This window comes from Rhinolophus sinicus, linkage group LG02 (genome assembly GCF_036562045.2).
Source record: "Rhinolophus sinicus isolate RSC01 linkage group LG02, ASM3656204v1, whole genome shotgun sequence".
Classification (NCBI taxonomy): domain Eukaryota; kingdom Metazoa; phylum Chordata; class Mammalia; order Chiroptera; family Rhinolophidae; genus Rhinolophus; species Rhinolophus sinicus.
In genome coordinates, this window is record NC_133752.1 from 175,557,197 (window position 1) to 175,584,979 (window position 27,783).

Below are 27,783 nucleotides of genomic sequence, written 5' to 3' on the forward strand. Positions count from 1 at the left end.
ATTTAGAAACTAGTTTGATATTAATACTGAGTAAATAGTAAGTAAAGGTCAAGTGGGTTAGTCATAGTCTTAATAAAACCACTCAGTTACTACATTGCTGTAAGTTTCCACTGGAGAAAGGTAAACTGAACAGTAAGTGTATGGAAACTGAACAATGTGTATATTCATTTAACATGCATTTTTGAAGCCTAATACCTTTCAACCACCATGCCAGGTGGGCTCTGAACAAGATATATTCCCTTCCTTTGAGGAACTTAATAGGAAAATAAAAAATGAATATGTGTATATGATTCATTGTAACAAGCTGTAAAAGGCAATAAAGTTATTGCGAGAGCATTTAATTAGGATACCTATCTCAAAAAAAGTTTTCCCAAGGATGTGTTAACTAAATTTACAAACTGAAGAACTGAGTAAAAGTTAGGTAAATGAAAAAGTGAGGCATTTTAGATAGAGGGAGAAGTGTTCCAGTAAAGGGAACTGCTTTCATTTATGCACAAAGAGAGGAGAATATATAGTATAGTTAGAAAACCACCTAAAATTAAGAAGGCTTGAGCACAAATTATGAAAGGAGAAATGCGAGAAAATAACTTTGCAATTAACACAAGGACTCAATATTAAACTGTGAGTTTCATAATTTCTAAGCTATATCATCTTGTTTATTTTTTTTATACAACCCTATGTCTAATGGTTGATACCATATATAAGATACAGTGACATGTTTTTACATGGTCTCTAGGGAATTTCAGTGTAAGGAGGAGTACACAGAGAGAGTGTTATTTTAATTTCACTTATTAAAAGGATTTTTTTTTCTTTCAAAAAATATTTTTTTAATTGGGCATATATTTAGGAAACAGAAATGAGTAACTAATTAACTGGATAGGAAAGGAAAGGAAAAGCCTCTTCAGGGTAACTATTACTACTTAACGGAAGTGAATTATCTCAACTAACTAAGAGTAATAAATTGTTATAAGAAACAGCAAACATTTATGAAAATTTACTCTTAGTTGACCTGTGCCCCACTTCCCTTGGGCCTTACACAACAAAATGGATGGTAGATATATTCAATGTGAGAGTAATATAAAAGGAAGTATCCTGTAATGTGAAAAAACACAGACTTTGGAGCAAAAAGAAACCCAACATAAGATGATACTTGTACCCTGGTAGTTGTTTGATTTTACACATATGTGGTAGGCAGAATAATGACCACCCAAAGATGCCATGGCCTAATACCCAAAACCTGCAGATGTATTACCTTACATGAAAAAAAAAAAATCTTTGAATGTGGTTAAATTAAGGATCTTGAGGAGATTATCCTGGTTTTTTGGGTGGAACCAAATTAATCAAATGGGTTCTTATTAGAAGACAGCAGTGTCACAGGTAGAGTTTTGAAGATGCTATGCTGCTGGATTTGAAGATGGAGAAAGAGGCCACAAGCCAAGGAATGCAGGTGGCCTCTGGAAACTCTAAAACACAGGGAAACAAAGTCTCCCCTAGAACCTCCAAAAGGAACACTGCTCCACAAACACTTTGATTTGTACTCAATAAGATCCATCCTCTGACCTCCAGAACTGTAAGATAATAATTTCTATTTAATAAATTGCCACTAAATCATGGTAATTTGTTATTACACAAATCATTACAGCGTATTAATTAAGTTCTCTCACCCTCGAAAACTATGTAGTGACAGGCTTGTTCTGAGGAATGAAATCTATGATTTGGGTAAAAGTGTCCAATAAACTTCAGCTGTTAATATACTTAGTATTCAGTTACTAATAATTCATACCTGCTTAAGGAAATATTATTAACTTTAGTATCTAAAATGCTACTGGTGAAGCTTTGGTCTTGAGAATACCTACAACCTTTTTCTTCAGGGCTCAGATAAAGCCGTTTCCCCCAAATATAACTGACTGGCCTGAGACTGTTCTGATTGGCAAGTGCCTGGGTTTAAGTATCAAGCTTTGGGTTAATGTTTAAGATATAAGCACTAGATTGAGGGTTTTTTGTTTGTTTGCTTTTTGTTTTGTTGTTTTGTTTTTGCCAGTGGACGTTCAAGTGCTCTATAATTTATTGTACTGCTTCTGTACCTTTGTGAAAATTCAGTGGGTCAAATTTGTGTGGATCTATTTATGGGTTCTCTATTCTGTCATATAATCTATATGTCTAGTACTCTGCCAATATTGGTTTAATGACCTTAGCAATATAGTAAGCCTTAACATCATATAGGATGATTCCTCCCACTTTATTCTTCTTTTTCAAGATTGTGTGAGCTATTCTAGGGCCTGTGTCTTTCCATTTGAATTCTGGAACAAGTTTGTCTGTCTACAAAACTACCAGTGGGATTTTGATAGAAATTGAATTAAACCTATAGATTACTTTGGGAACAGTTGATATTGTTACTATATTAAGTCTTCAAATCCATGAACACAGTGTGTACTGCCAATTATCTAAGTTTTTTTTCATTTTTTTAATCAGCATTTTAAAATTTCAGCATTCATATCCTGAATATATTTTAATTTGATGCATAAGTATTTCCATTTCTTTCTACTGATTATAGATGTTGTGTTTTTAATTTGTTTCCACATGTTAATTATTAATATATAGAAATGTGATTAATTTCTGTATGTTCAACTTGTATCCTGCAACTTTGCTGAAATCACTTATTAGTTCTAGGAGGTCTGAAAGGATGAGTGCTATCCTATCATCAACTGGGCTCCCAATAGATCCCCTCTGCTGTTGCTGCTGGACTCACCTGGGATTATCAGTGGGAAACCATCAATCAGGGCTAGAAAAGAGTCTACCTGGGCTGCCTTTTATTTTTAGGTTGGGGGTCAGGAAATACCAAGTAATAGCACCCTTCTTCTTTGGGGTGTGCTACAAAAGCAACTCAAGATACACTGCACTGTTGGTTCTCCGATTCTGGAATCCCAAACCAGCCTACCTTCATCTTACCATCTTTAAAAACTTTACACTGGTTCTTCCCTGTGTTATTTTCAGATGAGGATCAGGGAGAGATGAGCCTACCCCAGCTTGTCCGCCCAGAAGTTGTGGTCCCACCCACATTTTCCATCTCACTTCCAGGTGAGATTTTGTCCTGGCTTCTCTCCTTTTTCATTTTTACTACTTTGTGTATTTCTATTTCTTGCTCTCCACCTATTGTTTGGTTATCTCTGTGCTTGAAATCTCAATCCTCTCTCTAGTACATTATATTCTTAGTGACATCAGAAGTCCAAATTTAGTTTGACTGGAATGTTAAAAACATCCAATTTGCAAAATAAAACATCCTGCATGGGATTCCCACCAAGAAAAAAAACACATTTAAATTCACATATGGAAAAATAGCATTTTTATAGGCAATGTACATTCATTTCCACTGAACAAATATCAAAATCTATTTTCAGTGTTTAAATATAAGTTGCACATTGCTGTGTTACAGAGTAGATACCCTTTATCTCAAAGTTTCCAGGTTTTCTGGAGAGTTTTTGTCATTGCTATTATTCTCCTTGACTCAAAGCTAAGAAACTCAGAAGGTATTAAGCATACGCCAGAGTACAGAAGGACTACATATGTTTTTAAGCAAACTGGCTACAAACTATTAAAAGTAAATACAATTTTTAAAAAAAATACACTGAAACAGAGTAATTCATTTAATAGACATTAATTAATCAATCAGGCTATACACACAGCATTGAGAATATAAGGAAGGAAAAATCACTGGCTCTCCCTGCATGTAGCTACATTCTTATTGGGAAATGAGAAAACTGATTAAACAATAGCAACACATGCTAGTTTAGATTAGGGAAATAACAGCTACCAGAAGAGGGGGATGGGGAAATATCACCTAATATAAAGAATCAAAAGCACAAGTGTTGGAAAGTTTTTGGAGAAAAAGGAACCTTCACTCACTGCTGGTGGGAATGTAAATTGGTATAGCCCCTATGGAAAACAATATGGAGATTCCTTAAAAAATTAAGAATGGAATTACCATGTGATCCAGCAATCCCTGTTCTGGGTCTCTGCCAAAAAAATCTGAAAACATTTATCCATAAAGATATATGTACCTCTGTGTTCATGGCAGCTTTATTTACGGTCCAAATGTCCTTCAATAGATGATTGAATAAAGAAGATGTGGTACATATAGACAATGGAATGTTACTCAGTCATAAGAAAAGATAAACTACAGTCATTTGCAACAACATGGATAGATCTTCAGATTATCATGCTAAAATAATTCAGACAGAAAAAGTCAAGAACCATATGATTTCACTGGTATGTGGGCTATAAAGCTGAAAACAACAAATGAACAAGACAAACAAATAAACAAAAACTCATAGAAACAGACAACAGTTTTGTGGTTACCAGAAGGTAACAGGGGCAGGTAGGACAGGGTAAAGGGGGTCAAATATATGGTGATGGAAGGAGATTTGACTCTGGGTGGTGAACACACAATGCCATGTATAGACCATGTATTGTAGAAGATGGAAAGGAAAGCAATGTCATAATAACATATTTTTTTTAATAGCAAAGACTTCTTTTTTGGCGGGGGGAGGAACAGGACTTTATTGGGGAACACTGTGTACTTCCAGGACTTCTCTCCAAGTCAAGTTGTTGTCCTTTCAATCTTAGTTGTGGAGGGTGCCATTCAGCTTCAAGTTGTTGTCCTTTCAGTCTTAGTTGTGGAAGGCACAGCTCAGCTCCAGGTCCAGTTGCCGTTGCTAGTTGCAGGGGGCTCAGCCCACCATCCCTTGCAGGAGTCCAACTGGAAACCTTGTGGTTGAGAGGACACACTCCAACCAACTGAGCCATCTGGAAGGCAGCTCAGCTGAAGGTGCTGTGTTTAATCTTAGTTGCAGGGGTGGAGCCCACCATCCCTTGCGAGACTCGAGGAATTTAACTGGCAACCTTGTGGTTGAGAGCCCACTGGCCCATGTGGGAATCGAACAGACAGTCTTTCGAGTTAGGAGAGTGGAGCTCTAACCGCCTGAGCCACCGGGCCGGCCCCATCGTAATAATATTATGTGACCTTGATTACCATTAACAGTTTTGGTCATATACTGAGATCAAAGGAGGAATCATTGAAAGATTTTATGCAAGGGAGTGACCTACTCATATTTTGGATTAGAATTATCAATTTGGTTGAAATGTGAAGAATGAATTAGAATAGATTTACAGTGAAAGAATGGGTAAGTCCCAATTGTGTAGGTTTTCTTGGGTAAGTCCCAATTGTGTAGGTTTTCTTGGGTAAGTCCCAATTGTGTAGGTTTTCTTCTATGTTAAAACCGTGTACTTTTTCAGGCATTCCTGTGAGGAAATATTAGTCATCTGTGTTTTGAATAATTAATTCCAGTAAAGATTTCCACTGAAGCATTAGAAACTGATTTAAACAGGTCACTGACTTTCGACTGGTGGAAGCATGGAAATGACAATGAATTGAATATCACTTAGAAGTTCCCACACTAGTGGCTGTACTTTTGCTGTTATTTCTATTTTTATTTCCATAGAGCAATAATGGAAGAATGATAATTTATTAAATAGTTACTATGAGTCAGATATATGCAAAAGATTTTCATCTGTGATCTGATTTGAATCTTATAACTAGCCAGTGAAATTAGTATTAGTATACTAATTTTCATGTAAAGAAACTGCTTGAGGGGCTATGTAATTTATCAAGGTCATACAGAGTGTAAGAAATAGAATCCATGCTTTAGATATATGGCTTGGAAACCTAGTTTGTAAAAGAATACTAGATGAGTTAGGATCACAGTTTGACTCGAATTTTTGGGGTGAGTCACACACAGTTTATCAAATAAAATATTTTTTTGTTTATTTACTTTCCAGATTTCTGTACAAATTTAGCTTGTTTGTGAGAAAGTTAGCAAAAACTAGGCAAATAGGGCAGAGTCTCATAGTCATGAAGGCATATCCACAGTTATGTATTGAATATATTTTATATTTGAGACATTGTGCTAATCTTCAAGGATACAAAAGTGAACTAGGCATAGTCCCTGCCTCTTAGAAAACCTGGGAAAAATGGATAAGGCAAAAAGCATGACTAGAATAAAATAAGATTGTGATTCACTGAAAAAAGATTTAATTCCAGAAACTTATTTGTATTCATATAAATATATACAATTGCACATAATTACAAGAAGGAATTGATACCAGTAAATTAGGGGACATGAACATACATAAGAAAAAAACACTATAAATTGCTATTTCGTCCTTTTTGGGACTCATCAGTACAGTGTAGCTACTGCTGTAAATTTTTAAAACATTTTGTTTTTAAAACTAAGTAGGATATAAATAATTATGAGATTGACTATTGAATGCTTAAAGAGTTAGAGGAATTAACACTTTGTGATTTAATCTGAGATAAAAGCAGAATTTTAAATTCAATAAAGGTAAAATAAACAATGTTGTTTATAGGTATAATACTTATTTAGCACACTGCAATTTAAAATATAAACACTAAGAATTAAAGTGTAAAAAGCACTTTGTCAGTGTTTCCAATGTTTTAAAATAGAGTACAGAATATTACTTTTAGTACTTTTTAAATATCCCTACATCTTTGAAACTGACAATGAGAGAATTTTGAATGTGTTAAAATTTTTAAACATCACAAACCAATTGTATTTTTCTTATCGGTTATTAAAATCATGTTACGTGGTTTCAAGATAGCATGGTCATTTTTACGGTCCCATGTGTGCTAGCTAAGGACTATCTGTATAGGAAAAGAAGAGTTCATTGATATTGATTATACTCTGGGTTCAACAAATAAATATCAACATATACCATTTAATACTTAATTTAGAATCGTGCTCTTCCAAATCTCTGTATTATACCACCTTATGATAGTTTACATCTTTGCTGTCAACAAATATTATGAATGCATACTGGTAATATTTTTGGTAGACCAAGCAATGGAGCAGCAACTGTACATAACAATTTACAATGTATCTCTCATAAATGTTTGGGAAATTCCCAATTAAGACACTCGAACCGGCAACCTCGGTGTTAGGAGCTCAGCGCTCCAACCACCTGAGCCACTGGGCTGGCCCAGGGTTCCCTTTTCTCCACATCCTTACCAACACATTATTTGTTAGCTTTTGGTAATAGTCATTTTGACCTGTGTGAGGTGGTATCTCACTGTGGTTTAAATTCCCTGATGATTAGTCATGTTGGGCATCTTTTCATACGTCTGTTAACCATCTGTATGTCGTCTTTGGAGAAATGTCTTTTCATTTTTTTATTGGATTTCTTTTTTGTTGTTAATTGAGTTGTATGAGCAGAATATTTACCCCAAGAAAACAAAAACACTATTTTGAAAAGATATATAAGGCCATGTCTGTGACTCAGGTGGTTGGAGTGCTGTGCTCCTAACATTGAGGTCGCCAGTTTGATTCCCACATGGGCCAGTGAGCTGTGTCCTCTACAGCTAAGATTGAACAATAGCTCTCCCTGGAGCTGGGCTGTGGTGGGCTGTGGTGGGCTGCCGTGGGCTGCCATGAGCAGCCAGCATGAGTGGCTGGCAGCTGACTAGAGCTGCCATGAGCTGCTGTGAGTGCGGAAAAAGGGGGAGAAAAAATATATATATACATATATACATGTGGATCACTGTGTTCATTAAGGAATTATTTACAATAACCAATCTATGGAAGCAAGCTAAGCATTGATGGTCCTCGCTGCCTACCTAATCTCCATCAAAAACCTGAAGGAATATGGCACATATAGACATTACTTGGCTTGCTACAAATCCATTTCCTATCAGTGTAGGTCCTAGCACTACTGACTCCATTGTCATTCAAGTAGGCACATTCCCCGACTCCTTTGATGACAAACCTAAAACCAAACACAAAAATATTAAAAATTGGTAAGTTGGATACCTATATTCATTTCTTCACTATTCAGGAATACGTTGTCTTATTGTGCTTTGCTTTATCGTACCTTGCGTAAATTGCATTTCTTACAAATTGAAAGTTTATGTCAACCCTGAGTCAAGCAAGTCTATCAGCACCATTTTTTCAATAGCATTTACTCACTTAGTGTCTCTGTCGTGAGGGGAGTCCAGCAGGGTCTCTGCTCCCATTCTCCACCCAAGAACGCAGCACATGGTGAGGCCAAAAAGGAACACCCACGGAGCCATAGGTAGGGCAGTCATACCACTATATTCTCGCTGGCGGCACTATACTCTCACTGGAGGCTGGATCCACACTGTCCGCAAACCGCCATCCACGCTTGCCAGCCCAGCCACCATCTTCTTGCTAGCCCCCATTCTTCTCTTCTTCTCTCTCTCTGCTAGCATAGCCACAGCAGTTATATTAGTGGCCAATGGCTCACTGGTTACAGCTGACGGCCAACTAGCCATAGCTGATGGCCATGCAATCACAGTTGATGGCCATTTACTACCTGAGCCAGCACCTGTCTCTGTGAGGCTGAGAGCCTGGAAACTACTTTCTGGGGCTCTGCCCCCACACTCCACCCCTACAGGCTCTCGCCTCACAATCTACGCGACAAGCATCTTCCGCGAGGGGCCCTGTGCGAGGAGCCTGGGGGTGAATGCAATATCCTGGACATAGCCAGGCTCTCTGGGCACAGTCAGGGTTTCTCAGGGCACCACCAGTACTTCTAGGCACAGCCAGACTTGCTGGACTTCTTAGGGTACCACTAGTATTCCCGGACACAGCCAGGGTTTCTCAGGGCACCACCAGTACTTCTGGGCACGGCCAGACTTCCTGGACTTCTTAGGGTACCACCTGTCTTCCCGGACACAGCCAGGGTTTCTCAGGGCACCACCAGTGCTTCTGGGCACGGCCAGACTTCCTGGACTTCTTAGGGTACCACTAGTTTTCCCGGACTCAGCCAGAGTTTCTCAGGGCACTACTACTCTCTCTCTGGGAACAGCCAGACTTCCTGGGCACAGCCAGGGTATCTCAGGGCTCAGCCAGACTTCCTGGACTCAGCCAGGGCTCTCAGGGCACTGCCACTCTCTCTGGACACAGCCAGACTTCCTGGGCTCAGCCAGGGCTCTCAGGGCACTGCCACTCTCTGTGGGCACAGCCACACTTCCTGGACACAGCCAGGGTTTCTCAGGGCACTGCCACTCTCTCTGGGCACAGCCAGACTTCCTGGACTCAGCCAGGGTTTCTCAGGGCACTGCCACTCTCTCTGGGCACAGCCAGACTTCCTGGACTCAGCCAGGGCTCTCAGGGCACTGCCACTCTCTCTGGGCACAGCCAGACTTCCTGGACTCAGCCAGGGCTCTCAGGGCACTGCCACTCTCTCTGGGAACAGCCCAACTTCCTGGGCACAGCCAGAGCAACTCAGGGCTCACCCAGACTTCCTGGACTCAGCCAGGGCTCTCAGGGCACTGCCACTCTCTGTGGGCACAGCCACACTTCCTGGACATAGCCAGGGTTTCTCAGGGCACTGCCACTCTCTCTGGGCACAGCCAGACTTCCTGGACTCAGCCAGGTCTCTCAGGGCACTGCCACTCTCTCTGGGCACAGCCAGACTTCCTGGACTCAGCCAGGGCTCTCAGGGCACTGCCACTCTCTCTGGGCACAGCCAGACTTCCTGGACTCAGCCAGGTCTCTCAGGGCACTGCCACTCTCTCTGGGAACAGCCCGACTTCCTGGGCACAGCCAGAGCAACTCAGGGCTCACCCAGACTTCCTGGACTCAGCCAGGGCTCTCAGGGCACTGCCACTCTCTGTGGGCACAGCCACACTTCCTGGACACAGCCAGGGTTTCTCAGGGCACTGCCACTCTCTCTGGGCACAGCCAGACTTCCTGGACTCAGCCAGGGCTCTCAGGGCACTGCCACTCTCTCTGGGCCTCTCAGGGTACCCTGCTGGAACAACAGCGACTCACAATCAAGGTGCTTACATATTCTCAATGGCGGCCAGTCAAGACACAAAAGCAAATATCCCCCAGTTCCACTACATGGTGGTATGTTCCCAAACAAACAGTCAAGCTGTCCATTAAATTAGGGATGGAAGGCAATTCCCCATAGTCCATAGTCATTCGCCAGGGCTGTCCTGGGGGTGAGGGACGACCTTGACCTCACCCTCATCTCCCATGGAGGACTCAGCAAGCCTTTCCTCCTGGGACAAGTCCTGCATCCGGGCTGCCTGAGCAGGAACTTCCCGGCCCACAGGGCCGCAACGACCTTTGCTTTCTCCGGCCTGTGCTGGTTGGGGAACTGTCCACATCTTTCCACCTCTCCACGGGGCTCCATCTCTCCAGCAGCTGCATGGCTTTTCCTGTGCTAGTGGGAGAACCGTCCACGTCCTCCCACCCCTCCACGGGGGTCCAGCTCTTCAGCAGCTGCTCCTCCTGGTCTTCCTGAGACTGAGTGTTCATACACACAAACTGCTCCACCGCCCGTCGAGGAGCTTTGGCCGGCACCATACCCTGCTCGCTGCGCCATTTGTCGTGCGGGGAGTCCGGCGGGGTCTCTGCTCCCGCTCCCCATACAAGAACGCAGGATATGGTGAGGCCAAAAAGGAACACCCACGGAGCCATAGGTAGGGCAGTCATACCACTATATTCTCGCTGGCGGCACTATACTCTCACTGGAGGCCGGATCCACACTGTCCGCAAACCGCCATCCACGCTTGCCAGCCCAGCCACCATCTTCTTGCTAGCTCCATTCTTCTCTCCTTCTCTCTCTCTGTTAGCGTAGCCACAGCAGTTATATTAGTGGCCAGTGGCTCACTGGTTACAGCTGACGGCCAACTAGCCACAGCTGATGGCCATGCAATCACAGTTGATGACCATTTACTACCTGAGCCAGCACCTGTCTATGTGAGGCTGAGAGCCTGGAAACTACTTTCTGGGGCTCTGCCCCCACCGTCTCGGTGTCACATTTTGTTAATTCTCACAGTATTTCAAACTTTTCTCATTATTATTATATTTGTTATAGCGATCTGTGATCAGTGATCTTTGATGTTACTATTATAATTGTTTCAGGGACCAAAAATCTGAGCCCATATGAGGTGGTGAACTTAACAAATGTTGTGTGTGTTCTGACTGTTCCACCAACCACCATTCCCTTGTCTGTCTCCCTCTCATCAGACCTCCCTATTCCTTGAGACACAACAATATTGAAATTAGGACAATCAATAATCATACATTGGCCTCTACATTGTTTAGTAAAAGTGTCATACATCCCTCACTCTAAATCAAAATCTAGAAATGATTAAGCTTAGTGAGGAAAGCATGCCAAAAGCCTAGATAAGCCAAAAGCTAGGCTCCTTCTGGCAAACAGTTAGCCAAGTTGTGAATGCAAAAGAAAAGTTCTTGAAGGAAATCAAAATACTACTCCAGTGAATAAACCAATGATAAAAAAGCAAAACAGCCTAATATGGAGAAAATGTTAGTGGTCTAAATAGAAGATCAAGATTAAGCCACAACATTCCCTTAAGCCAAAATCTAATCCAGAAAAGAAATCCTAATTCTATTCAATCCTATGAAGACTGAGAGAGGTTAAAGAAGCTGAGGAAGAAAAGTTTGAAGCTAACAGATGTTGATTCATGGGGCTTAAGGAAAAAAGCCATCTTCACAAGATAAAAGTGCAAGGAGAAGCAGCAAATGCTGGTGTAGAAGCTGCAGCAAATTATCCAGCAGATCTAGCTAAGATAATGAATGAAGGTAGCAACACTAAACAACAGATTTTCAATGTAGATGAACAGCCTTATATTGGAAGAAGATGCCATCTAGGATTTTCACAGCCAAAGAGAAAATTTAATGCCTGGCTTCAAAGGACAGGCTGATTCTCTTGTTAGGGGCTAATGCAGCTGGTGACTTTAAGTTGGAGCCAATAATCATTTACCATTCCAAAAATCCTAGGGCCCTTAAGAATTATGCTAAATATAGTCTGCCTCTGCTCTATAAATAGAACAACAAAGCCTGAATGACAGCACATCTGTTTACAACCCACTGTTGAGAATTACTGCTCATAAAAAATGATTCAGAATATTACTGCTCATTGACAATGCACCTGGTCACTCAAGAGCTCTGATGGAGATGTACAAGGAGATGAATGTTGTTTTTGTTCCTTCTAACACAAAATCCATTCTTCAGCCCACGGATCAAGGAGTAATTTTGACTTTTAAGTCATTATTTGAGAAATACATTTCTTAAGTCTATAGCTACCACAGATAGTGATTCCTCTGATGGATGTGGGCAAAGTAAATTAACAACTTTCTAGAAAGAAATCACCATTCTGGATGTCATTAAGAACATTTGTGATTTATGGGAAGATGGGAAAATATCAACATTAACAGGATTTTAGAAGTTGATTCCAAACCTTATGGATGACTTTGAGGGGCTCAAGACTCCAATGGAGGAAGTAACTGCAGATGTGGCAAAAATACCATGTTTCCCCAAAAATAAGACCTAGCCAGACCATCAGCTCTAATGCATCTTTTGGAGCAAAAATTAATATAAGACCCGGTATTATATTATATTATATTATATTATATTATATTATATTATATTATACCAAGGCTTATATTAAAATAATACCGGGTCTTATACCTATATATTTAGTTATAGTTGACATTCAATATTATTCTACTTCAGCTCTTCAGGTGTATAGTGCATTGGTCAGGCATCTACACAGTCTATGACGTGATCACCCTGACAAGTCCAGTGCCCATCTGACATCTGACATGATCTTTACAACATTGTTGATTATATTCCCCATACTGTATTAACTATCAATTTATATTTCTTAATGCCTTCACCTATTTCACCCTGACCCGAACCCCATTCCCATCTATCACCCTGATAGATCTAGTACCTACCTGGCACCATATCTATTTATTACAATATTGCTGACTATATTCCTTATGCTATAACCTATATCCCCATGACTATTGTATAACACCCAATTTTTACTTCTTTTTTTTTTTCTAAGATTTTTTTATTGGGGAAGGGGAACAGGACTTTATTGGGGAATGTCCAGGACTTTTTTTCCAAGTCAAGTTGTTGTCTTTCGATCTTAGTTGTGGAGGGTGCCATTCAGCTTCAAGTTGTTGTTCTTCCAGTCTTAGTTGTGGAGGGCGCAGCTCAGCTCCAGATCCAGTTGCCATTGCTAGTTGCAGGGGGTGCAGCCCACCATCCCTTGCAGGAGTCCAACTGGCAACCTTGTGGTTGAGAGGACACACTCCACCAACTGAGCCATCTGGAAGGCAGCTCAGCTCAAGGTGCAGTGTTCAATCTTAGTTGCAGGGGGTGGAGCCGACCATCCCTTGCGGGACTCGAGGAGTTGAACTGGCAACCTTGTTGTTGAGAGCCCGCTGGCCCATGTGGGACTCGAACCGGCAGCTTTCAGAGTTAGGAGCATGGAGCTCTAACCGCCTGAGCCACCGGGCCAGCCCCAATTTGTACTTCTTAATCCCTCCCTTTTCACGCATTCTTAACCCTTCTCCCATCTTAAAAAAATTCCTCTAAGAGTCCTTGTAATACTGGTTGGTGGTGATGAACTCCTTCAGCTTTTTCTTATCTGTGAAGCTCCTTATCTGTCCTTCAATTCTAAATGATAGCCTTGCTGGGTAGAGCAATCTTGATTGTATATTGTTGCTTTTCATCACTTGGAATATTTCATCCCACTCCCTTCTTGCCTGCAAAGTTTCTGTTGAGAAATCAGCTGACAGTCTTAGGGTGCTCCCTTGTAGGTAACTAACTGCTTTTCTCTTACTGCTTTTAAGGTTCTTTCTTTGTATTTAACCTTTGGCATTTTAATTATGATGTGTCTTGATGTTGGCCTCTTTGATTTTATCTTGTTTGGGACTCTCTGTGCTTCCTGGTCTTGTATGTCTATTTCCTTCACCAGGTTAGGGAAGTTTTCTGTCATTATATCGTCAAATAAGTTTTCAATTCCTTGCTCTCTCTCTTCTCCTTCTGGTACCCCTATAATGTGAATGTTGGTATGCTTGATATTGTTCCAGAGGTCCCTTGAATTCTCCTCAATTTTGGGGGGAATTCTTTTTTCTTTTTGTTGTTCTGATTGGGTGTTTTCTGCTACCTTATCTCTTACATCACTGGTTGAGTCCTCTGCTTCATCTAATCTACTGTTGATTCCCTGTAATATATTCTTCGTTTCTATTATTGTATCCTTTATTTCTGACTAGTTCTTTTTCATGGTTTCCATCTCCATTTTTATGAGATCGTTGAGCATTCTTATAACCAGTGTTTTAAACTCTGCATCTGATAGATTGCTTATCTCCATTTTGCTTAGTTCTTTTTCTGGAGTTTTGTTCTGTTTTTTCATTTGGGACATGTTTCTTTATCTCCCCATTTTGGCTGCCTCCCTGTGTTTGTTTATACGTATTAGGTAGGGCTGCTATGTCCTCCTGTCTTAGTAGAGTGGCCTTATGTAGCAAGTGTGCTGTGGGGTTCAGTGGCACAGTCTTTCTGGTCACCTGAGCCATAGCTCCAGATGTGTCCCTTGTGTGGGTTGTGTGTGCCCTCCTCTTGTAGTTGAGTCTTGGTTGATAATTGCACATCAATGTGAAGGACTGACCCTTGGGTTCATTGGTTGTGAGGACTGGCCTTGACTACAGTGGAAGGGTTGTAGTGCAGGGGCTGATCCTACAAAGCAGGATCTACCTCAGCAGGACTCTGGTGCCTGTCCCATCTGCCCCTTGGGTGTGTCATACTTGGAGACAGCTAGGTGATGTTCCAGCTCGTTTTGAAGCTGGCCACTGCCCCAGGACCACCTTGGAGGGGATCCACTGTAGGTCTACTTCAGCCACAGCCCGTGCCCCACCCAGGGCCACCTAGCAGGAGCCAGAAAGAAATCCGCAGATGGCTGCCACCCGTACTGTGCTTGGAAGTGCTTTTGAGAGGCCAAGCCATGAACCAAGGCCAACTTCCACTAGTGCTAACTTAGGGCTGCTCAGCCAGAGGTACAAGACATGTTCAAGCCAGATACTGCTTGTCTGTGTTCCGCAAACCTTTAAGAGACCCTATGAAAGTGCAGCAAGCAGCCACTGAAAGCAGCCTGGGTGTGCCCAAAAGTTGGGCAGAGCCATGTCTCAAATCTCCAGGGCTCAGCAAACAAATGGTGGAGACTCAGAAATGGTGGCCGCCTGTGTGTGCACACTGGGAAGGAGGAGGAGTCAACAATAAAACAATGGCCTCCACCAGCTCCTCCGTCCAGGAGAAAGCTGCCTCTCCAGCCCCTGTCCCAAACCAGGCAACTCAGTTCCCCACCATTTGTCCCTGTCACCTTTCCCTAGTGCTGGAGCTCAGAACAAGTGATTCCATTGGTGGGTAAGTCTGCATGCAGTCCCTTTAAGAGGAGGGCCTGTGAGTGCAGCTGCACTCAGTCTCACTCAGTCACAATCTCTGCTGGGTTTCACAACCAAAATTATGGGGACTCCTCTCCCCAGCACTGGAATCATGGGCTGGGGTGGCACTGGTATGTCTCACTCCTTCAGGGGATGGGGGACCCCCCACAGCCAAAATAGCCCTCCCGTTCTTTAATGGTCACATGCTTTTGTGGGACCAGCCCGTTCTGTGTCCCTGTCCCTTTCTGCTTTGGTTTCTTCTATGAGTCCTTAGTTGAAAGGCTTTAGTTTATCTTGATTTCAGGTGGTTGTTTTGTAAATTAATTGTAATTTTGATGTGGTTGTGAGAGAAGATAAACACAGCGTTTACCTACTAAGCCACCTTGGTTGTTCCAGTGATGATTATTTTCAGTGCTCTCTTGAACTGTTTCACAAATTTATGAAAATAAAAATACCTTTTTATTATAATAGTAAATGTCTAAAAGGGCTTAGATTTGGTTAATGGAATTGATTGGGCCCCTACATTTTGTTTGCTCCAATGTAATGGTTACATTTAAAATGCCCCCCTTTGAAATGTTCACAATCCAAGGAACTGTCACTAAATTCCTTCTGGTGATAAAACTTTAAAGGGAGATTCCCATAGGTTAGCTGGAGACCTTCCTTTTATGAATGAATGTAGCAGCTGGAAGAGTGGACTTAAGAATCTTGTGGATATCAACTCTTCGGTGGCTTTCTAGGATTTTAGAGCCCCTGCTATGCAACAGCTATTCTCTCTATATTCTAAATAGGGATTTTAGCAAAGTTTAAATAGTTGGATTAAAGTGCAAGTGTTATGTCAAATGCCATCATCATGGAAAAGATTTCAACTGAAATCACAATACATTTTTCCAAAGGGATAGCTGATAAATGGAAATACATACAAAGGGTTTATATTTATTAACTCATAGTGCAGTAAGCATTCCATGATATTAAATGTATTGTCTCATAAACACAACTCACATACATAACCACATAGAAACACAGTAGAAGGAAAAGAAGTCTCAAAACGTACGTGGCATTAAATTCAGTGTTGTCTGTCCATTTCCAAACGTGATGGGATGATTCTCTGCTAAGACCAATCCAATGGTCAGAAGGGCCTTTGTATCTTTTTAGGAATGTCTATTATAAAACACAGAAAAAGAAAACATGTGTCTCTTTCTCTCATATTACTCTTGAGTCTCTCTTCCCTTCAGCCTTCCCTTTTGGGATGGCACCCTGGTATGATTCAGAAGTTGAGACTTTGGAGTGAGACTATTCCCCACTTCTCAGCTTAAGTGATTCCGTGTCGCTGATCCTAAATTACTTAACTTAAAGTGACCATACATTCCAGTTTGACTGGAAAAGTCCCAGATTATGCCTGTTGTTTCAGCATAATATTAATATTGTCACTTTCACTGCCCAAAAATTCCCAATTTGGATGATAAATTATGATTACCTTATTTCTTTCTACAATGAGAACAATACATCTTACCTTGCAGGTTAACTATGAGGATTAGATGAGAGAATGTATCTAAAATGTCTCTGAGGGTTCCAGACAGAGAATACATTCCCAAGAAATATCAGGTACTGACATTGCATCCAAGGCTCCCAAGTCTGCCTGGAATAGGATCCTTCCTTACCTTTCAGCTTTAACCCTATGCTACATACCCTTCTCAGGTAGCTAAGTATTCAATAAAGACCATGATCCAAAAACACTTCTTACCAGTTCCTCCAGAGTTTCAATCCGAGCAAGATTAGCTTTCAAAGAGGCACAGGAAGCCAGGCTGTATGTCCAATTCCTTATGTCTTCAGAAAAATAAAAACACTTTTTCCCCAATCCAATCCATCTTTCTGGGCAGGCAGGAAACACAGGGCATTCTAATAATGGCACTGATTGTCTCACTAAAAGTTGAGCAATCACAATGAATTATAATACATAAATTTTCTCAACTGTTTTATCTATTATTCTACTTAGTATCCTGAGATCAGTTATGAAACATTATATGTTCATCTGATATACCTCAAGCACTTCACACAGTGCCTGGTATATAATGGAACTCAATAAATATTATATGTATATATGAAGAGCATTGTAAAGTTTGAAGAACAAGTAACCTACCTCCCAAAGACACGGAAAGTGCAATCACACTTACAGCAAGGACTGCAATAATGATGAGGCCGCAATTAACCTTGGCAGTGGTTATAGGTGATATAAATTCTAGATATCTTCTTTGGAGATTTTTACCTACAAAATACAAGTATCATAATCTTAATCTCATGAAAATTTTAGGGACAAAAACTTAAACATATCACAAAATCAATATCTAAGGTCATCTGTACCTTAACTTCCCTCGTGTCAACTAATTTCACAAAAGGCAGTGGTTCATAAACGATGGCCATTGCCCAAAAAAGGCCAGAGATAACAGAAACTGAATTTTTTTCACCTAAGGAACATTCCAGCTATTGGAATAAATGTTAATGAGTGAGAAAGAAACAAACAGAGTAGAAATCAGGATGAAAAAAGAAGCATACAAACAATCCATAATTTACTTTCATAAAGAAGCTATTAAAACAAATGAATTGAGATGTCATCAAAATGGCGGTGTGAGGTGTGCCTCTCCAAATCTCCCCAAGAATTTACAACTAATCGAACAACTATAACTCCACAAAGGACTCCCTGCACAGCAGACAGGCAAAATGAAGAGTCTCACTACTGAATTCACCTAAAGGTGAGTGAATCACACGAGCAGTGGACGAGGGAAGGGAAAAGTGCGGAGATGGAGCCGCGCGGGCACAGGACGTAGACCTAGTTCAGTGCTCCGAGCTCGCTCTACCCCGGAACTACCACAGCTGGGGGAGAGGGGAGAACTCAGATGGCCAGGGCTCCATTTATGGCCCACAGGGCTGAGGGGACAGCATATAACATGGCTGAACCCAACGTTCACGGCAGAGACTTCGGAGAAAAGACTGAGGGAAGAAGGTTGAAAATGGTGGTTTAAGACCTCACTGCTGAGCAGGGAACGGAAGCCTTAGGTACTGAGACTAGCCCTCCCTCCTTACCCTCCCAAACCTCGCACTGCCCCCACCTGCCCATTGCTAGAAGCGGGACAGTAGCAGTGTCAGATCAAAAGAACAGAATATTTGTTGTTCTGAGAACTGTGGACCGCAGACACAGATTCGCAGCCCAACTACTTCTGGCAAAGGGGAGGGAGCAGTGGAAGCAGGACGGGCTGTGGTGGTGGTTGCCGCCATTACTCTGGGCCAACTCTCACAACTCACCCCGCCACTGGCCACCAATCTGGGTGGATCCCTGCAGGAGTAAACAGAACTGCTGAAACATGCAGGCTCTGAATCTGGTGCAGAAAGAGTTTGGAACTTCAAAAGCTCTCCACATAACCACACGGACACCGCGTCCTGTGCCCCAGGTGAACTACTAATAGAGGAGAAGCCCATCTCTCCATTGCGTGAGAAGCTGGAATAGTGCAGAGAAAACATAGCACTACCATGTGAGAGAGAAAAAAAGGCTGCAGTCGGAGAGAAAATAAAATGTTCTACCAACAAGTACTGGAAAACAAAAGAAAGACCTCTTCCTATCAACCTGTTGCAGAAGCCACCCCTGTACATGTTTAGGAAGAGAAATAATTAAAAGACTAATTGCCATGAATAACCAAGGCAACAAGACAGCTCAGAAAGAAAGTGAAAAGTCTCCAGAAAACGAATTTAAGATATGGAAATATGTGACTTAAACGACAGAGAATTCAAGATTGCAGTTCTGAAAAAACTCAACGAGATGCAAGAAAACACAGAAAGGCAGTTTAATGAACTCAGAAACACAATCAAAGAACAACATGAGCATTTTACGAAAGAGATTGAAATTTTAAAAAAGAACCAAATAGAATTTCTGGAGATTAAGAACTCAATAGAAGAAATTAAGAATGAAATAGCCAGTTTAGGTAGTAGAGTTGACCAGATGGAGGAAAGAATCAGTGACATCGAAGATAGAAACCTGGAAGTTAACAGATGGAAGAAGAAAGAGACTTGAGACTTAAAAGAAATGAAAGAACTCTACAAGAACTTTCTGACTCCATCAGAAAGAGCAATATAAGAATAATGGGCATACCAGGAGGAGAAGAAAGAGAGAAGGGAACAGAGAATATATTCAAACAAATTGTTGATGAGAACTTCCCAAACTTGTGGACAGAACTGGATCCTCGAATCCAAGAAGCAAATAGAACACCTAATTACCTCAATCCCAACAGGCCTTCTCCAAGGCACATTGTATTGAAGCTGTCTAAAATCAATGACAAAGAAAGAATCCTCAAGGCAGCCAGGGAAAAGAAGACGGTAACCTACAAAGGAAAGCCCATTAGATTATCATCAGGTTTTTTCACCAGAAACTCTACAAGCGAGGAGGGAGTGAAACCAAATATTCAAACTATTGAAAGAGAGAAATTATGAGCCAAGAATAATATATCCAGCAAAGATATCCTTTAGATATGAAGGAGGAATAAAGACCTTTCCAGACATACGGAAGCTGAGGAAATTTTCTAATACATGACCTGAACTACAAGAAATACTAAAGGAGGCTATTCAACCACTATGAACAGGGACAATTTTTGGCAACCAAAACATAAAAAGGGGGAGAGTAAAGGCCTGAACCGGAATATGGCAATGGAGAAAGTAAGCGTGCTGAAGAAAATGGAATACTCTAAATATCGGACTTTCTTTTACATAAACTTAAGGGTAACCACTCAAAAAAAAAACCAGAACTGAAATATATACTGTAATGAAAGAAGAAACAGGGGGGAACACCATAGAATACCACCACACAGAAATAATAGACAACAACAAAAAGGCAAAGAAACAATGGAGACACAGCCTTACCAGAAAACTAAAGATAGAATGACAGGAAATCCTCACATATCAATAATCACCCTAAATGTAAATGGACTGAACTCACCAATAAAAAGGCACAGAGTAGCAGATTGGATCAAAAAACTAAACCCAACCATATGCTGTCTCCAAGAGACACATCTCAGCTACAAGGACAAGCATAGACTCAAAGTGAAAGGGTGGAAATTGACACTCCAAGCAAATGGAACCCAGAGAAAATCAGGTGTAGCCATAATGATATCAGATGAAACAGACTTCCGGGTGAAAAAGGTAACAAGAGACAAAGATGGACATTTCATAATGGTAAAGGGGACTATACAACAAGAAGACGTAGCAGTCATCAATATTCATCCCCCCAATCAGGGTGCACCAAAATATACCAAGCAACTACTAACAGAACTAATGGGAGAAATTGACTAAAACACAATTATACTAGGGGACTTAAATACATCATTGACAGCTATGGGTAGATCATCCAAACAGAAAATAAATAATGAAATAGCAGCCCTAAATGACACATTAGATGAAATGGGCATAATTGACATATGTAGAGCACTTCATCCTAAAACATCAGACTATACATTCTTTTCTAATACACTCTCAAGGATAGACTATATATTGGGACATAAAATCAGCCTCAGCAAATTTAAGAAGATTGAAATCATACCAAGCAGATTCTCTGATCACAAGGCTTTGAAATTGGATATCAACTGCAAAAAGAAAGCAGGAAAAAACACAAATACATGGAGATTAAACAACATACTTTTAAAGAATGACTGGGTCAAAGAAGAAACTAGAGGAGAGATCAAAAGATACATAGAAACAAATGACAATGAAAATACATCCTACCAAAATTTTTGGGATGCAGCGAAAGCAGTTTTAAGAGGAAAATTTATATCATTACAGGCCTATCTCAAGAAACAAGAAAAATCCCAAATAAATAACCTCATGTTACACCTTAAAGAACTAGAAAAAGAAGAACAAATGAAACCCAAGGTCAGCAAAAGAAAGGAAATAACAAAAATCAAAGCAGAACTAAATGAAATAGAGAACAAAAAGACAATAGAAAAAATTAATGTGACCCAAAGAGCTGGTTCTTTGAAAAGATTAACAAAATTGACAAACCGTTGGCTAGACTCACTAAGATAAAAAGAGAAGACACTAATTAACAAAATCAGAAATGTAAAAGAGGAAGTTATCACGGACACCACAGAAATACAAAGGATCATCCAAGAATACTATGAAGGACTATATGCCACCAAATTCAATAACCTAGAAGAAATGGACAAGTTCTCAGAAACATATAGCCTTCACAGGCTGAACCATGAAGTACTGGAAAATCTAAACAGACCGATCACCAGTAACAAAATTGAATCAGTCATCCAAAACCTTCCCAAAAGCAAAAGTCCTGGACCACATGGCTTCACTAGTGAATTCTACCAAACCTTCAAAGAGGATCTAATACCAATCCTGCTCAAACTCTTCCAAAAAATTGAAGAAGAGACAGTACTCCCTAACTCATTTTATGAGGCCAACATTACCCTGATACCAAAACCTGGTAAGGACAACACAAAAAAAAGAAAACTACAGACCAGTATCTCTGATGGATACAGACGCAAAAATCCTAAACAAAATTCTAGCAGATCGAATACAACAATGCATTAAAAACATTATTCATCACGACCAAGTGGGGTTCATCCCCGGGGCACAAGGATGGTTCAACATCCCAAACCATCAATGATACATCACGTAAACAAAATAAAGGACAAAAGTCATATGATTAAATCAATTGATGCAGAAAAAGCATTTGACAAGATGCAACATTCATTTATGATTAAAACACTTAATAAAATAGGTATAGAAGGAAAATACCTTAACATAATAAAGGCCATATATAACAAACCCTCAGTTAATCTCATAATTAATGGTGAAAAACAAGCCCTTTGCTCTGTGTTCAGGAACACGACAGGGCTGTCCCCTATCACCTCTGCTTTTCAACATGGTGTTGGAAGTCCTTGCCAGAGCAATCAGGCAAGAGAAACTAGACCACTTTCTTACACCATATATAAAAATAAATTCAAAATGGATTAAAAACTTAAATGCCTTTAATCCTGAAGAACTGAAGGCCTGAAATCATAAAACTCCTAGGGGAAAACTGGCAGTAAATTCTCTGACATCAGTCTTAGCAATAATTTTTGGATATGTCTCCTTGGGTAAAGGAAACTAAAGCAAAAATTTTAAAAATGAGACTACATTAAATTAAAAAGCTTTTGCACAGCAAAGGAAACCATCAACAAGACTGGGAGAAGATATTTGCAAATGATCAATTAGATAAGACGTTAATATCCAAAATATATAAAGAATTCACACAACTCAACATTGAGAAAATAAACAATACAATTAAAAAAGGGCAGAGGACCTGAATAGATATTTCTCCAAAGAAGATATACAGATGGCCAGTAGACACATGGAAGGATTCTCAACATCACTAATCATAAGGGAAATGAAAATCATAATCACAATGAGATATCACCTCACACCTATCAAAACGACTATTATCAAAAGACAACAAATAGCAAGTGTTGGCAAAGATATGAAGAAAATGAATACTTGTACACTGTTGTTGAGATTGTAAACTTGTGTAGCCACTGTGGAAAACAGTATGATATTCATCAAAAAATTAAAAATAGAACTATTATATGACCGAACAATTTCACTTCAGGGCATTTATCCAAAGAAAACAAAAACAATAATTCAAAGAGACATATATACCCCTGTGTTTACTGCAGCATTATTTACAATAGACAAGACATGGAAATAACCTAGCAGGTGTCCACTCATAGATGAATGGGTAAAGATGTGGTACATATATACAATGGACTAATACTCAGCCGATAACAAGAATGAAATATTGCCATTTGTTACAATATGGATGGACCTACAGAGTATTACATTAAATGAAATAAGTTGAACAAAGAAAAATACCATGTGAATTTAATTATGTGTGGAATCTAAAAAACCAACCAAACAAAATGAAACAGAATCAAAGTCATAGATACAGAGAACAAACTGATGGTGCCAGAGGGGCAGTTGGTGGGATGGAGAGAAATTGAGAAGGGGACTAAGTGCAAACTAAAATATGTCAGGGGATGTAATGTACAGCATAGGGAATAGAGTCTTAATATTGTAATAACTATGTATGGTTGTAGATGGTTACTAGTGACTTATTATAGTGATCACTTTGAAAGGTATATACATGTTGAATCACTATGTTGTACACCTAAAACTAATTTAAAATTTTATGTCAACTGTAATTAAAAATAGTTTTTTAAAGAGTAAATATTAAAAAAAGAAAAGATGCCTAACATCACTCATCATCAAGGAATTTAAAATCAAAACCATAATGGGAAACCTCACATCTGTCAGAATGGTTATTCACCTAATTTTAACATTTAACATTTCTTGATCCAAAAAATTTAGCTAACTTACAAAAACTGTTTGGATTTCAAAAAATAAGTTTACTGTTTGGACCGTGTAACATCCTGATTGGTCAGTGTTAACTAGGTAACATTCTGATTGTGAAATAATTTCAGTTAAGTAAATAATTGGCTTAGCTGATAAACTTTCTTTTTAATTAAGTTTGAACCCGGTTTCTAGAGAAGCCAATATCCTATCCTCCCAAATAAAAAATAAAACTCAAGGAGAGGGGAGAACCAAAGAAAAAAAAGAATGAAATTTATGTTTTTCAAAAAGCAGAAGTTACAGGTTCAATGAAGGGTATCCTTTCTTCTGGACCGAAGTACGAACACATTTATTACATTCTTCCTCTTTCTAATTAAATTTGCTATAAATTAAAAATACTAGGGATTTGCTGGTGGGTGAGTTCAGCCTCTCATCCCCACCTGTTCAGCCCCCCATACCTGTTTTTAAATTACAAAGGACATGTACACTAAAAGTTCCAGTTTTTGCAGGCAACTTTTGTTAGTATGCGTATTACAAAATTGTTACAGTCCCGAGTTTGTTGTCATTCTGGGATATAAATAATGTTATTTAACATCATGTGATTCGCCAGAGTACAACTTGCCAGGGACCTGGGGAAAGTACAAAGACTAACAACATAAACCCAAATAATATTTTTCTCTTATCCTCTTATAATCTAATTCACTGTTCATTTCTCCTGCCCCAGAAATATTTAACATACATGGTAATACAATAATTGAGGCAACATTTACACCCATATCCTCCCACCTAATTCTTTTAAAACATTGCTCCTTGTACAGAGACTGACTGTGAAGTACTAATACTCCTGAAATACAGCTCCCATTATGCTTCATTGGAGAAAAACTCCCCTCCCCGCTTTTTTTTTTTTTTCAAGTTTCATCAAGTTTACATTACCAAATCCTTTCTTCTCCATGCCATTTCTGAAGGTACAGTCTGTAGGTAACATTTTCAGTGAAACCTCCACAGCTGACAGCCTTTTAGAGGAACATTGGTAGAATGTTTGCCAAGTTGCTGCAACAAGCAGAAATTGGAAAATGAAACTCAGTGAACTTTAAATTCTTTGTCTAATTTAGTCTAATTCACAGCCTGTTTCTCCATGATAAGATGACTGGTTGCCTAAAATGAGATTCTGTAGGGCAGCAAATTTCAATACCCCAAAATATGTATTTTTGCCCTATTTTTTAGCTGATTACAAAAACAAAAAACGACCGTAGATTCAGGAAGTTGTTCTTGGCCACTCCCTTAACTGCCTAAAAGAATTTAGATAAAAGGCCTGTAGCAGAAAGAGAACTACTGCCAGAGATAACAACAAAAAGTCAAAAATAAGTACAGCTTAATCCAGTATAACACAGCAGCTCTAGAAGATCTGTTGGGATTGAGTAATTAGGTGTTCTATGTTTTCTCTGCACTATTCCAGCTTCTCACACAATGGGAGGATTCCCTGGGAGACAGACTTCTCCTCTGTTAATAGTTCACCTGGGTCAAAAGGCACAGTGTCTGTGTGGGTATGTGGAGAGCTTTTGAAGTTGCAAAGCTCTTCCTGCACCAGATTCAGAGCCCAACCCCAAAATAAAGGACAAAAATCATATGACTATATCAATTGATACAGAAAAAGCATTTGACAAGATACAACATCCATTTATGATTCAAACACTTAATAAAATATGTATAGAAGGAAAATACCTTAACATAATAAACGCCATATATGACAAGCCCTCAGCTAATCTCAAAATTAATGGAGAAAAACTGAAGCCCTTTGCTCTACGTTCAGGAACACGACAGCGCTGTGCCCTATCACCTCTGCTTTTCAACATAGGGTTGGAAGTCCTTGCCAGAGCAATCAGGCAAGAGAAAGAAATAAAAGGCATCCAAATTGGGAATGAAGAAGTTAAATTATCACTCTTTGCAGATGACATGATGCTATATATAGAAAACCCTAAAGACTCCACCAAAACACTATTAGAAACAATCAACGAATACAGTAAAGTTGCTGGCTACAAAATCAATGTACAAAACTCCATCGCATTCCTATATACTAAAAGTGAAATTTCAGAAAAAGAAACACAAAAAACAATTCCTTTTGCAATTGCAGCAAAAAAAATAAAATACCTAGGAATAAACTTAACCAAGGATGTGAAGGACCTATATGCTGAAAACTATAAGACATTTTTGAAAGAAACTGAAGAAGACACAAAGAAATGGAAAGACATTCCATGCTCATGGATTGGAAGAATCAACATAGTTAAAATGGCCATATTTTCCAAAGCAATATACAGATTTAATGCAATCCCCATCAAAATCCCAATGGCATTTTTAAAGAAATGGAACAAAAAATCATCAGATTTGTTTGGAACCACAAAAGACCCCAAATAGCCAAAGCAATCTTAAGAAAAAAGAAGAATACTGGAGGTATCACACTCCCTGACTTCAGCTTGTACTACAGGGCTACAATAATCAAAACAGCATGGTATTGGCAGAAAAACAGACACACAGACCAATGGAATAGAATTGAGAACCCAGAAATAAAACCACATAAATATGGACAGGTAATTTTTGACAAAGAAGCTAAAAACATACAATGGAGGAAAGACAGCCTCTTCAATAAATGGTGCTGGGAGAATTGGATAGCCACGTGCAAAAGAATGAACCTGGACTGCTATCTGTCACCATGTACCAAAATTAATACAAAATGGATCAAAGACTTAAGCATAAGACCTGACACAATAAACTGCATAGAAGAAAACATAGGTACTAAACTTATGGACCTTGGGTTCAAAGAGCATTTTATGAATTTGACTCCAAAGGCAATGGAAGTAAAAGCGAAAATAAACAAATGGGACTATATGAAACTGAAAAGCTTCTGCACAGCAAAAGAAACCATCGACAAAATAAAGAGGCAACCAACTGAATGGGAGAAGATTTTTGCAAACAGTGCCTCTGATAAGGGGCTAATATCCAAAATATACAAGAAACTCATGCAACTCAACAATAAAAAAACAAACAACCCAATTGAAAAATGGGCAGAGGATCTGAAGAGACATTTCTCCAAAGAGGACATACAAATGGCAAATAGACATATGAAAAAATGCTCAACATCACTAATCATCAGAGAAATGCAAATAAAAACCACAATGAGATATCACCTCTCCCCAGTCAGAATGGCTATCATCAACAAGACAAATAGTAACAAGTGTTGGAGAGCCTGTGGAGAAAAAGGAACCCTCATACACTGTTGGTGGGAATGCAGACTGGTGCAGCCATTATGGAAGGCAGTGTGGAGGTTCCTCAAAAAATTACAAATAGAATTACCATATGACTCAGCAATTCCTCTCCTGGGTATCTACCCAAAAAATCTGAAAACATTTATACATAAAGACACGGGTGCTCCAGTGTTCATTGCAGCTTTGTTTACGGTGGCCAAGACATGGAAACAACCAAAATGTCCTTCGATAGATGAATGGATAATGGAATACAATTCGGTGGTAAGAAAAGATGAAATAGGACCATTTGCAACTACATGGATGGATCTTGAGAGTATAATGCTAAGCGAAATAAGTCAGACAGAAAAAGCAGAGAACCATATGATTTCACTGATATGTGGTATATAAACCAAAAACAACAAAAGAACAAGACAAACAAATGAGAGACAAAAACTAATAATCAGACAATAGTTTAATAGTTACCAGAGGTAAGGGTGGTGCAGGGTGGGAGATGAGGGTAAGGGGTATCAAATATATGGTGATGGAAGGAGAACTGACTCTGGGTGGTGAACACACAGTGGGATTTATAGATGATGTAATACAGAATTGTACACCTGAAATCTATGTAATTTCACTAACAGTTGTCACCCCAATAAATTTAAAAACAAACAAACAAACATAAAAAGAAAAGCATAAAGAAAGGCTTAGACTTAGACGAACAGTTTTAGCTATATTTCCTAAAGGAAGATCCTTCCACTGAAAGAAGTGCAAAGTTTAAAGAGAACTTCACAAGTGCTTAGCACCATTTAATGAAATTTATAAAGCTCTCTCAGCTGAAAGCCAGCAACCTAAAATATTTTGCAAAAAGTACAGAAT

General features: G+C 39.6%; 1 protein-coding gene across 6 annotated transcripts; it reads right to left on the bottom strand.

Annotated features, from left to right (window-relative positions):
* Nucleotides 1-3,326: 3,326 nt before the first annotated feature.
* Nucleotides 3,327-25,173, bottom strand: CLEC2D (C-type lectin domain family 2 member D). 6 transcript variants are annotated; one of them, XM_019713521.2, is made up of 6 exons: nucleotides 25,038-25,173; nucleotides 24,602-24,718; nucleotides 17,433-17,558; nucleotides 17,037-17,215; nucleotides 16,347-16,453; nucleotides 3,327-7,836 (listed from the first exon to the last, which is right to left on the bottom strand). In XM_019713521.2, exons 2-6 carry the CDS (start codon nucleotides 24,651-24,653, stop codon nucleotides 7,698-7,700), a joined length of 603 nt encoding a protein of 200 aa, XP_019569080.2. In that variant the 5' UTR covers nucleotides 24,654-24,718; nucleotides 25,038-25,173; the 3' UTR covers nucleotides 3,327-7,697. The 6 variants fall into 6 exon arrangements, 5 of the variants coding, with proteins under 5 accessions (XP_019569080.2, XP_074182141.1, XP_019569079.2 ...); XR_012494048.1 differs by lacking the exons at nucleotides 24,602-24,718; nucleotides 25,038-25,173 and adding exons at nucleotides 8,037-10,668; nucleotides 18,593-19,142 and having other exon boundaries at nucleotides 7,697-7,836; XM_074326040.1 differs by lacking the exon at nucleotides 25,038-25,173 and having other exon boundaries at nucleotides 17,037-17,164; nucleotides 24,602-25,017.
* Nucleotides 25,174-27,783: the final 2,610 nt, after the last annotated feature.